The sequence below is a fragment of the Salvelinus fontinalis genome, chromosome 6, assembly GCF_029448725.1.
Source record: "Salvelinus fontinalis isolate EN_2023a chromosome 6, ASM2944872v1, whole genome shotgun sequence".
Lineage (NCBI taxonomy): Eukaryota > Metazoa > Chordata > Actinopteri > Salmoniformes > Salmonidae > Salvelinus > Salvelinus fontinalis.
In genome coordinates this window covers 72,352,900-72,366,751 of record NC_074670.1, presented here as the reverse complement: position 1 = coordinate 72,366,751, position 13,852 = coordinate 72,352,900, and the positions used below count along the sequence as shown (strand labels likewise).

Sequence of the window (13,852 nt, the reverse complement as noted above, 5' to 3'; positions counted from 1 at the left end):
GCTGCTGAGCTCTCTCTCTCTCTTCTGTATCTCTCGCCCCTGTCTTTCTCTCTCCTACTCTTCCTCTGAGAGAGAGAGAGAGAGAGAGAGAGAGAGAGAGAGAGAGAGAGAGAGAGAGAGAGAGAGAGAGAGAGAGAGAGAGAGAGAGAGAGAGAGAGAGAGAGAGAGAGAGAGAGAGAGAGAGAGAGAGAGAGAGAGAGAGAGAGAGAGAGAGAGAGAGAGAGAGAGAGAGAGAGAGAGAGAGAGAGAGAGAGAGAGAGAATGTTACGTCTTCTTCCCATAACCTCACCAGGTCTGACCTTTCACCTCTCACCTTTCTGTGACTCCCCCAGTCGCCAATCAATATGGCCTCTATGGGAAAACACGAGCGGAGGAGGACGCTAAACACTACTTGAAAGAGAAAGAAGAGCTGGAGAGAGAGAGGGATGGAATACGGAACACTCTGCTGACACTGAGACAAGCGAGGAGAGAGGTGAAGGAGAGGTTGAAGACTGCTTCAGGTAAGAGGGGTCAGAACACACACATAAACACACACACACAAAACATATCTCAGTAGGCTACAGTACTTAACGTACATACAAAATATAATCAGCAACGCTCTACCACCCCCTACTGGAGGAACTATACAGGTGCTCCCTAATCAATTTCCTCTGTTTCTGTGTTCCTGGAGCAGAGGAGCAGAGGGGCTCCCTGAGTGAGCGTGTGTCCCAGCTAGAGGAGGCTTGCCGTGGGAAGGAGAGTGAGAGGGTGGACCTGGAGCTCCGTCTCACCCAGGTTAAAGAGAACCTGCAGAAGAGTCTAGCAGGAGGAGCTCTGGGGGCACCTGGGGAGAGCAAACCCTCCAGCAAGGTACAACACACACAAATGTGCTCATGCATGCACACACACTCACACACTCTCACACACACACACACATAGACCTACCAGCAAATAAGTTATCAGTGGTGCTAATGATTTTATCGTGTGTGTGTGTCAGGTCTATAGCACACCCTACTGCTCTGGATCTATACCAGTCAGCTGTAAGAAACCTCCTATCTACTCTTCCTCTAAAGGAACAGTCATGCAGAAAGCCAAGGTAAGAGTGAAAGACACACACAGTTTATCTGGGTCCCAAATTGTGCATCTGTCACTATCAGCCAGTTCCATCATCAGGCCACAGTCTGTCACTATCAGCCAGTTCCATCATCAGGCCACAGTCTGTCACTATCAGCCAGTTCCATCATCAGGCCACAGTCTGTCACTATCAGCCAGTTCCATCATCAGACCACAGTCTGTCACTATCAGCCAGTTCCATCATCAGGCCACAGTCTGTCACTATCAGCCAGTTCCATCATCAGGCCACAGTCTGTCACTATCAGCCAGTTCCATCATCAGGCCACAGTCTGTCACTATCAGCCAGTTCCATCATCAGGCCACAGTCTGTCACTATCAGCCAGTTCCATCATCAGGCCATAGGGGTCTAATGGTATCCCAGCAGTTAGAGTGAGCACTTGAGGAGACAGAACTGACAGAGGAGAACTGACAGAGGAGAACTGACAGAGGAGAACTGACAGAGGAGAACTGACAGAGGAGAACTGACAGAGGAGAACTGACAGAGGAGAACTGACAGAGGAGAACTGACAGAGGAGAACTGACAGAGGAGAACTGACAGAGGAGAACTGACAGAGGAGAACTGACAGAGGAGAACTGACAGAGGAGAACTGACAGAGGAGAACTGACAGAGGAGAACTGACAGAGGAGAACTGACAGAGGAGAACTGACAGAGGAGAACTGACAGAGGAGAACTGACAGAGGAGAACTGACAGAGGAGAACTCACAGTGGAGAACTCACAGTGGAGAACTCACAGTGGAGAACTCACAGTGGAGAACTCACAGTGGAGAACTCACAGTGGAGAACTCACAGTGGAGAACTCACAGTGGAGAACTCACAGTGGAGAACTCAGCGTGCGTGCGTGTGTGTGCGTGTAATACACAAACATATTTAACTGTTGATTTTCTTTGCAGGAATGGGAGTCGAAGAAATGCGCTTAGGGCATAAGGATGTTAAAGCAAGACTGGAGATGACTGGAGGCATATCAGAGAGAGGATGTGTTGTTTAGATTGTTGTAGAGAAATGGACGAAATGGACAGGTATTCAGGACATTGAGCCAGTGTACAGAAAGGATATGAATTTACCTTGATAAACGACAGAGAAAGGGACATTGAGAGATCTAAGAATGTTCCATAGAACTGAATGGACATGGAAGGAAAACTCCGTGATTTACTGTACGTGATGGGCTTTAAAGGGATACTTCCAGATTTTGGCAGTTTAGCCCATTCCTAGCTCCATGCTACTGTAACTTCACCTGAAGACTTCCAGTCATTTCACTAAATTTAGTTAACAAGGGCTCCAGAACCTTCCTTCAACTTCCTTCAAACTACACACAGAGACATAAAAATGGTATCCATGAGTTCATCTGACTGGGTAATTTGATAAAAGGGCTTCCACTTTTACTGCAGTGGGCTAAATCAGGGTCACACAGAGTGTTTCTATACACCTCACACACATGGTTAAGGGCTTAAAAAAAGAAGAGATCTGTACCATGTCAGATACAGACTTCAAATGTATTCAATGTTGAGTTTGCTTCCCAGTATTACACTTTGTATACATAACAGAAGACTAAAATATAACAAAACTGTTTGACATAGAAACAATGGATTTTTAAAAATAATCTTTGTTAAAGCAAGATTAGAGATTCCACCCATGAAAAAAGCAAGAAAGATATAATTAACATTCCACCCATGAGTCCAAATAGAGATCTTTTGTTAGTTGACTGCAGGAAAGAGCTACTTGTCAAAATTGCAGTTGTTTTTTTAAAACGTACTTTTCTCCCTTTGTCGCGGGAAGCAGGGGTTAGGGGGCACTGATAGTGCTGCAGCACCTGCTGAAAAATCTGAATCTTTTTTTATTAGTATTCTATTGTGTAAGTAGTTCACTGGGCCTTTACTAGTCCTGTCGTAGCGTAACAGTATAGCCGTCTGTTTTGTATATAGTAGGATTATTTTCACACTGCACAACGGTCCTTTTCCCCTCACATTATGAATGACTATAAACAATACAATGACTAACAAAATGGTGCTAATAATAGATGTAACTGTAAATATTATCTGAACAATGGACACCAGGTGCCAATACCCATCTACAGGAATTCACACCGCTGATCATTTCTAAAACTCATCAAATACAGTGCCTTCGGAGAGTATTCAGACCCCTTTACTTTTTCCACATTTTGTTACGTTACATCCTTATTCTAAAATATATATATATTTTAAATCCTCAATCTACACGCAATACCCTATAATGACATAGCAATAACAGGTTTTTAGACATTTTTGCTAATTTATAAAAAATAAAATAAAAACTGACATCACATTTACATAAGTATTCAGACCCTTTACTTTGTTGAAGCACCTTTGGCAGTGATTACAGCCTGAGTCTTCTTGGGTATGACACTACAAGCTTGGCACACCTGTATTTGGGGAGTTTCTCCCATTCTTCTCTGCAGATCCTCTCAAGCTCTGTCAGGTTGGATGGGGAGCGTTGCTGTACAGATATTTTCAGGTCTCTCCAGAGATGTAAGGATCTCTCTGTACTTTTCTCCTTTCGTCTTCGCCTCGATCCTGACGAGTCTCCCAGTCCCTGCCGCTGAAAAACATCCCCACAGCATGATGCTGACACCACCATGCTTCACCGTAGGGATGGTGCCAGGTTTCCTCCAGACGTGACGCTTGACATTCAGGCCAAAGAGTTAAATCTTGGTTTCATCAGACCAGAGAATCTTGTTTCTCATGGTCTGAGAGTCTTCAGGTGCCTTTTGGCAAACTCCAAGAGGGCTGTCATGTGCCTTTTAGTGAGGTGTGGCTTCCGCTGGCCACTCTACTGTAAAGGCCTGATTGGTGAAGTGCTGCAGAGATGGTAGTTCTTCTGGAAGGTTCTTCCATCTCCACAGAGGAACTCTGGAGCTCTGTCAGAGTGACCATCAGGTTCTTGGTCACCTCCCTGACCAAGGCCCTTCTCCCCCGATTTCTCAGCTCTAGGAAGAGTCTTGGTGGTTGCGGACATCTTCCATTTAAGAATGATGGAGGCCACTGTGTTCTTAGGGACCCCCAATGCTGCAGCCATTTTTTGGTACCCTTCCCCAGATCTGTGCCTCGACACAATCTTGTCTCGGAGGTCTACGGACAATTCCTTTGACCTCATGGCTTGGTTTTCGCTCTGACGTGCACTGTCAACTGTGGGACCTTATATAGACAGGTGTGTGCATTTCCAAATCATGTCCATTCATTTGAATTTAGCACTGGTGGACTCCAAGTTGTAGAAACATCTCAAGGATGATCAGTGGAAACAATAGGCACCTGAGCTCTGTTTCGAGTCTCATAGCATAGGGGCTGAATACTTATGTAAATAAGGTATTTTTGTTTTTTATTTGTTTATTTGTTTTCACTTTGTCATTATGGGGTATTGTGTGCATATTGCCGAGGACTTTTTTTTAATGAATCAATTTTAGAATAAGGCTGTAACGTAACACAATGTGGAAAAAGGGAAGGGGTCTGAATGCTTTCCTCAGCCACTGTACCCAGGTCATGTATTTTAACACAAGCAGACCCTCATTTGTGAGTGATGTTTGCACTTTACTGATTTACTACCTGGAGGTGGTTTATGGGTTGTGATAAATACATTAATAAAGTTCTCAGAAGACCAAAACTCCCATGTTTGCGTGTGTGTTTGTCTGCGTGCGTGCGTGCGTGCGTGCGTGCGTGTGTGTCAGGTGGGCTATTCACAGCTCTCCAGACGCAGGGTAAACACCTGTCTGTCCATTGGGTACTTGATCAGGTCCACGTTACACAGGGTTGAAATAAAGGATTGAGATCATAGTGAACTGCATTAACAGTGTTTGTCATTTGAGACTCCGGTTCATTGAAATGCACAAGAAGGAGCATCTGATGTAGCCTGGTCCCAGATCTGTTGGTGCTGTCTCACCAACGACTTGAACAAATTCATAATAGGAGTTGGAAAGACAACACCAACAGACCTGGGACCAGAAAACATTATTTACCCCCTGACACTTCAACAGGCGACTATCCCAGAAATAAAGACAAAGGAGCACTCTGTTTCTGCATTGATCTGATTATTTATTGACCAGGTTAGATCTGATTGACAGATTGGGTCATTTGATTATTTCCGTGTACTTTAAGGTTAAGGACAGATCTGCATACAGTACTCTATAGGTACACGTGCAGATACTCTCACCAGTCCTGATTCATTTCTAGATAATCTGTGATCAGTGTTTTTTCCTATCAACGTCAGCAGAGGGTGTAGCAGCATCTAAAATAAACTGTGTTATACAGGTGAGCTGTTTCCTGTGGTGGGCTACCAACACTGATCGCAGATCAGCTGTAAGAGCAGTAGGTTTGTTATTAGCATGAGGAAATGAGAACGCAAGAAGATACAAGATATAAATCCACTGCACTCTCCAGTCAATGCAAATATAAGCAGTGATATACAAGTCCACTCCACTCTTCAGTCAACTCTTCAGCCAGCAAGCTAGCATAGCTCAGTGGAGCCCCAGTTAGAGACAGATATGATACCTGCAGTGATACTGATGATCCTGTCCTGGAGCACAGGTAGGTTTCTGTGGTAACACTTAACTTGACACCCAGCGTCATAACACGTTATGATACGGTCATAACCATGTCATAATATGTTATAACCTGTTATAACATGGTCATAACACTGTCATGACACAGTGTATACAGTACCGTGAAAAAGTATTTACTTGTTTTTCTATATTGTTGATACTGAACATTATCAAATCTTCAACCAAAACCTAATATTAAATAAAAAGAACCTGAGTGATCAAATAACATAACAATTATATACTTGTTTTATTTATTTAATTAATAAAGTTTTGCAACACCCACGCCCCTGTGTGAAAAAGTAATTAGCCCCTTACTTGTGTAAGGCCCCTTGATAGTGTGTTTAGGATCATTGTCTTGTTGCATGACCCAGCTGCACTTCAGCTTCAGCTCTCCGCCTGATTATTATCTGAACATGCTGGTCATTTATGAACATTTGAACATCTTGGCCATGTTCTGTTAAAATCTCCACCCGGCACAGCCAGAAGAGGACTGGCCACCCCTCATAGCCTGGTTCCTCTCTAGGTTTCTTCCTAGGTTTTGGCCTTTCTAGGGAGTTTTTCCTAGCCGCCGTGCTTCTACACCTGCATTGCTTGCTGTTTGGTGTTTTAGGCTGGGTTTCTGTACAGCACTTCGAGATATTAGCTGATGTACGAAGGGCTATATAAAATAACCTTGATGAAGCTCACAGACGGATGGCCTGACTTTCTCCTGTGGAATTCTCTGATACAGAGCAGAATTCATGGTTCCTTCTGTTAAGGCAAGTCGTCCAGGTCCTGAGGCAGCAAAGCATCCCCAAACCATCACGCTACCACCACCATGCTAACCGTTGGTATGAGATTCTTACTGTGGTATGCAGTGTTTGGTTTTCACCAGACATAATGGGACCCATGTTGTCCAAAAAGTTGACTCAAGTTTGCCAAAAAGCACCTGGAAGCACCTGGATGATCCTCAATACTGTTGGAAGAATATTCTATGGACAGATGATTCAAAAGTCTAACTTTTTACTACATCTACATAAGTGTATGTTCTCATATAATGTCATTATCATAGTATATGTTCTCACATTAATGTCATTATCATAGTATATGTTCTCATAATAATGTCATTATCATAGTGTATGTTCTCACATTAATGTCATTATCATAGTATATGTTCTCATAATAATGTCATTATCATAGTGTATGTTCTCACATTAATGTCATTATCATAGTATATGTTCTCATAATAATGTCATTATCATAGTGTATGTTCTCATAATAATGTCATTATCATCGTGTATGTTCTCACATTAATGTCATTATCATAGTGTATGTTCTCATAATAATGTCATTATCATAGTGTATGTTCTCACATTAATGTCATTATCATAGTATATGTTCTCATAATAATGTCATTATCATAGTGTATGTTCTCATATAATGTCATTATCATAGTGTATGTTCTCACATTAATGTCATTATCATAGTGTATGTTCTCATAATAATGTCATTATCATCGTGTATGTTCTCATAATAATGTCATTATCATAGTGTATGTTCTCATAATAATGTTATTATCACAGTGTATGTTCTCATATTAACGTCAGTGTCATAGTGTATGTTCTCATAATAATGTCATTATTGTAGTGTATGTTCTCATATTAACATCATTATCATAGTATATGTTCTCAAATTAATGTCATTATCATAGTGTATGTTCTCATAATAATGTTATTATCACAGTGTATGTTCTCATATTAACGTCATTATCATAGTATATGTTCTCAAATTAATGTCATTATCATAGTGTATGTTCTCATATTAATGTCATTATCATAGTGTATGTTCTCATAATAATGTTATTATCATAGTGTATGTTCTCACATTAATGTCATTGTCATAGTGTATGTTCTCATATTAGCGCCATTATCATAGTGTATGTTCTCATATTAACGTCATTGTCATAGTGTATGTTCTCATAATAATGTCATTATCATAGTGTATGTTCTCATATTAACGTCATTATCATAGTGTATGTTCTCATATTAACGTCATTGTCATAGTGTATGTTCTCATATTAACATCATTGTCATAGTGTATGTTCTCATAATAATGTCATTATCATAGTGTATGTTCTCATATTAACGTCATTGTCATAGTGTATGTTCTCATAATAATGTCATTATCGTAGTGTATGTTCTCATATTAACGGTATTATCATAGTATATGTTCTCACATTAATGTCATTATCATAGTGTATGTTCTCATAATAATGTCATTATCACAGTGTATGTTCTCATATTAACGTCATTATCATAGTGTATGTTCTCACATTAATGTCATTGTCATAGTGTATGTTCTCATATTAACGCCATTATAATAGTGTATGTTCTCATATTAACGTCATTGTCATAGTGTATGTTCTCATAATAATGTCATTATCATAGTGTATGTTCTCATATAAACGTCATTATCATAGTGTATGTTCTCATATTAACGTCATTGTCATAGTGTATGTTCTCATAATAATGTCATTATCATAGTGTATGTTCTCATATTAACGTCATTGTCATAGTGTATGTTCTCATAATAATGTCATTATCATAGTGTATGTTCTCATATTAACGTCATTATCATAGTGCATTTTCTCATATTAACATCATTATCATAGTGTATGTTCTCATATTAACGTCATTATCATAGTGTATGTTCTCATATTAACGTCATTGTCATAGTGTATGTTCTCATATTAACGTCATTATCATAGTGTATGTTCTCATATTAACGTCATTGTCATAGTGTATGTTCTCACATTAACGTCATTATCATAGTGTATGTTCTCCCATTAACGTCATTATCATAGTGTATGTTCTCATATTAACTATGATAATGTCCTTCCAGCACAGCTGTCCACACCCACAAATGTTTCATGTATTAGAGTGGATAAAGTGAAAGCATATACATTAAATAACATATAATAACATATAGGGGCTGTTTCCCGGACACAGACTACGCCTGGTCCTGACAAAAATGTATCATCTCCGTTGAACATGCTTTAGTCCAGGATCAGGCCTAATCTGTGTCCGGAAATCCACCTGCTTCCTCTTTTTCACCGTTTTTAAATTAGCAAAATAATGAATAAACTTGATCTGACTTGGCATCTTCATGCATATAATCTGTGAACACAAGTTCAAAACAAGAGTTGATTACACCACCTTCTGTTTTATCAGTGGAAGGACCTTAACCTTTCAGGATTACCCGCTTTCCTCTACTCAGGTTTACAAATCACCAGACGAGGCGGGTTCAGACGAGGCGGGTTCAGACGAGGCAGGTTCAGACGAGGCGGGTTCAGACGAGGCGGGCTCAGACGAGGCGGGTTCAGACGAGGCAGGTTCAGACGAGGCGCGCTCAGAGGAGGCGGGTTCAGAGGAGGCGGGTTCAGATGAGGCGGGCTCAGACGAGGCGGGTTCAGAGGAGGCGGGTTCAGACGAGGCGGGTTCAGAGGAGGCAGGTTCAGACGAGGCGGGTTCAGAGGAGGCGGGTTCAGACGAGGCGGGTTCAGACGAGGCGGGTTCAGACGAGGCGGGTTCATACGAGGCGGGTTCAGACGAGGCGGGTTCAGACGAGGCGGGCTCAGACGAGGCGGGCTCAGAGGAGGCGGGTTCAGAGGAGGCGGGTTCAGAGGAGGCGGGCTCAGAGGAGGCGGGTTCAGAGGAGGCGGGTTCAGAGGAGGCGGGTTCAGAGGAGGCCGGTTCAGACGAGGCGGGTTCAGAAAATGATTTATTTTATTATTATTACAGCTTCAGTAGTTTTACAGAGGTATTCAATGATTGATTTAGTGTTATCCTTATTATTATGTCTAGATAGGCCACCAGGTCCTTGATTAAAAATCGAATACAAATGTAAAAATTGCCGTGGATTGGAGGAAGAGGTCCCTGGATCCCTGACCCAATAACAGTTGGTTGTATTGATGCAAGTGATATGGGGCAGAAGCTAGGGAAGTTTTAAGGAAGTATTCATTATGTAACGCTTTAAGGGAGTGTTTCTCTTATAATGTACTATGATAAGCTATGGATACCAATGATATTTGGTCCCTCCACCACCCCCACAATACTATAGTATACTTAAGCAATGAGGCTAGAGGGGGTGTGGTATATGGCCAATATACCACAACTAATGGCTGTTCTTAGGCATGACGCAATACTGTCAGCCAATCAGCATTCAGAGCTCTAACCACCCAGTTTATAATATGGTATAAATACTTTAACATTCACTGTTGTGTGTTTGCAGACTTTACTGTAATACTTTACTGTAGTATTTACAGTTAATTATAGTATATATACTATAGTAAAATAAATCTGTAGTATATATAGAGTTGTTGCAGATTGAGGTATACTGTATAGTATTTACTGTAGTGTTTTTGAAGACTGTAGTAATTACTGTAGTGTTTTTGCAGACATTACTGTAGTATTTACTATGTTTTTGAAGACTGTAGTAATTACTGTAGTTTTTTTGCAGACATTACTGTAGTATTTACTATGTTTTTGAAGACTGTAGTAATTACTGTAGTGTTTTTGCAGACATTACTGTAGTATTTACTATGTTTTTGAAGACTGTAGTAATTACTGTAGTGTTTTTGCAGACATTACTGTAGTATTTACTATGTTTTTGAAGACTGTAGTAATTACTGTAGTGTTTTTGCAGACATTACTGTAGTATTTACTATAGTGTTTTTGAAGACTGTAGTATACTTAAGCAATAAGGCCCGGGGGGGTGTGGTAATCAAATCAAATTGTTTTAGTCAAATACACATATTTAGCAGATGTTATTGAGGGTGTAGCGAAATGCTTGTGTTCCTAGCTCCAACAGTATAGTAATATCTAACAATTCTCAACAATACACACAAATATAAAAGTAAAATAATGGAATTAAGAAATGTATAAATATTAGGACGAGCAATGTCGAAGTGGCATTAACTAGAATACAGTAGAATACAGTATGAAATGAGTAAAGCAGTATGTAAACATTATTCAAGTGACTAGTGTTCCATTATTAAAGTGGCCAGTGATTCCGTGTCTATGTATAAAGGGCAGTAGCCTCTAAGGTGCAGGGTTGAGTAACTGGGTGGTAGCCAGCTAGTGATGGCTATTTAACAGTCTAATGGCCTTGAGATAGAAGCTGTTTTTCAGTCTCTCGGTCCCAGCTTTGATGCACCTGTACTGACCTCTCCTTCTGGATGGTAGCGGGGTGAACAGGCCGTGGCTCAGATGTGTGGTGTTTTTGAGGACTGTAGTGTTTTTGCAGACATTACTACGGTGTTTCTTTGCGGATAATACTGTAGTATTTACTATTGTCTCCAACAGTATACTATACATTTCAATAATATTTACTACACATGATCGAGGGATACTACAGTGGATTATTGTATTCTACAGTATACTACAGTTTACTCCAGAATTCTACAGTAATTATTGTAGTACTGTATAGTAAACTGTTGTATTTTTCCATGTAGGCCTCCACCCCCCACTCATCCAACCCTCCACTCATCCAACCTTCCACTCATCCAACCCTCCACTCATCCAACCTTCCACTTATCCAACCCTCCGCTCATCCAACCCTCCACTCCTCCACTATTCCATCCCTCCATCCCTCCACTCCTCCACTCTTCCATCCCTCCACTCCTCCACTATTCCAACCCTCCACTCCTCCACTATTCCATCCCTCCATCCCTCCACTCCTCCACTATTCCAACCCTCCACTCCTCCACTATTCCATCCCTCCATCCCTCCACTCCTCCACTATTCCATCCCTCCACTCCTCCACTATTCCATCCCTCCACTCCTCCACTCTTCAATCCCTCCACTCCTCCACTCTTCCATCCCTCCACTCCTCCACTATTCCATCCCTCCACTCCTCCACTCTTCCATCCCTCCACTCCTCCACTCTTCCATCCCTCCACTCCTCCACTCTTCAATCCCTCCACTCCTCTACTCTTCCATCCCTCCACTCCTCCACTCTTCCATCCCTCCACTCCTCCACTCTTCAATCCCTCCACTCCTCCACTCTTCAATCCCTCCACTCCTCCACTCTTCCATCCCTCCACTCCTCCACTCTTCAATCCCTCCACTCCTCCACTCTTCAATCCCTCCACTCCTCCACTCTTCCATCCCTCCACTCCTCCACTCTTCCATCCCTCCACTCTTCCATCCCTCCACTCCTCCACTCTTCATCCTTCCATTCCTCCAGCTTTGTGCAGTCACCAGGATAGAAAGAAATGATAATTAAACTGCCATTCATTCATTCATTCATTTGACCTCTGATTACAGAGAGGCTGCTAAACTAATACAAATCACACAGCGTGGGATAGTAGTAAATGAATGCATTCCAAATAGTAGCCTATTCTCTATTTAGTGTGCAACTTCTGACCAGGCCTCATAGGGCTCCGGTCAAAGGTAGTGCACTATATAGGGAATATGGTGCCAATTGTGACATCTGTGTGAGAGGGAGCGGTGGCTCACTAACTATAGTATAGTGACTAGTAATCCAAAAATATGGGGGAATGTTGATAGTTGAGGTATGAACTTTGCAAGGTAGGTGATTATGCCCATGAAGCGTCTCACATCGTCCTTGTTCTTCGGGCGCTCCATGTTGTTAACGGCTGATGTTTTCCTCGGTTCTGGTTTGACTCCAACCTCTGAAAGTACGTTTCCCACGAAGGTAAGTGTTTTCACACCAAACTCGCATTTGTCCTTGTTTAGTTTTAGGTTGACTTTCCGTGTTCGGTCCAACTCTTGTCTCACTCTCGCATCGTGTTCTTCTTTTGTGGACCCCCAGACGATGATGTCATCCATCATAGTCTCCACTCCTGGAATGTGCTCGAAGATCATGTGGACTGTCTTGTGGTAGACCTCTGGCGCTGAGAGAATCCCATATGGTAGATAAAAAAATCTGTACCTGCCCTCAGGTGTGTTGAATGTGCATAGCCTTGAGCTTGCATTGTCTAGCTTCATTTGCCAGAATCCTGATGAGGCATCAAGCTTACTGAACCACTTTGCTCCAGCAAACTGCGACATCTCTTCTCTGGTTGGCAACCTGAAATGCTCTCTTGGTTTCTTTGTTGAGATCTCTCGGGTCTAGACATATCCTGAGATCGCCGTTCTTTTTCACCACAATAACCAGTGAGCTTACCCAGTCTGTAGGTTCATCCATTTTTGTGATGACGTCTATCTTTTTCATGCATCCGAGTTCCTCTTTGAGCTTTTTCCTCAGTACAAATGGAACATTTCTGCATGCATGCACAACTGGAGTAATTTTGTGATCAGTACATATTTTGTGTTCTCCTGGTAAACATCCAAGACCCTAAAAAACATCCTCAATACTCAGCCAGTAGCGATTATTGATCATTTTCAGTCTGTGATGTCACTACATACACTCTTTTCAACAAATTGAGCTTTTCACATGCATTGATTCCTAGAATAGGTGTCACGGCCGATGAAAGAACTGGACCAAAGTGCAGCGCGGTGAGCGTACCTTTTCTTTTTATTAGAATGACAAAACAATAAACAATACAAAAACGACCGTGAAGCTTAAGGGCTATAGTGACACAAACAAAGACAACTTCTCACACTGAAAGGAGGGAAAAGGGATACCTAAGTATGGTTCCCAATCAGAAACAACGATAGACAGCTGTCCCTGATTGAGAACCATACCCGGCCAAAACATAGAAATACGAAATCATAGAAAACAAAAACATAGAATGCCCACCCCAAATAGCAACCTGACCAAACCAAATAGAGACATAAAAAGGCTCTCTAAGGTCAGGGCATGACAATAGGCTGTACACTCTTTTCCACAATCAGCAGCTGTGCTCTGAACGGTTTTCCTTTGTGCTGTAAAGTTACTATGCAGCTACCTATGACTGGTACATTCTCCCCAGTATAACCAGTAACCTTCATTTTCACCGGGTGTATTTTGCTCTTCACCTTCAGTGTTTTGTAGTCATCCAGCGACAACAGGTTTACCTGAGCTCCAGTATCAAGCTTGAATGGTATTATAGTTTCATTCACAGTCAATGGCACAATCCATGATTGATTCACAGAATCAACAAAGAATTCTTCAATCACCTTGACTGTGTGAACCTTTTCTTCGTAGCCTCAGCTTTGCAGCATTTTGAGAAATTAGTATTTTTCCCACAG

At 41.7% G+C, this 13,852-nt stretch overlaps 1 protein-coding gene across 1 annotated transcript; it reads left to right on the top strand.

Moving 5' to 3' along the window:
• Nucleotides 1-332: 332 nt before the first annotated feature.
• Nucleotides 333-4,919, top strand: LOC129858417 (actin filament-associated protein 1-like 1; the record flags this gene model as incomplete). The annotated part of the gene is given in 4 exon segments (XM_055927623.1): nt 333-500; nt 674-849; nt 977-1,075; nt 2,005-4,919. Coding segments are annotated over 4 exon segments (470 nt in total), but the record flags the coding sequence as incomplete, so codon positions are not given.
• Between the last annotated feature and the right edge of the window lie 8,933 nt (nt 4,920-13,852).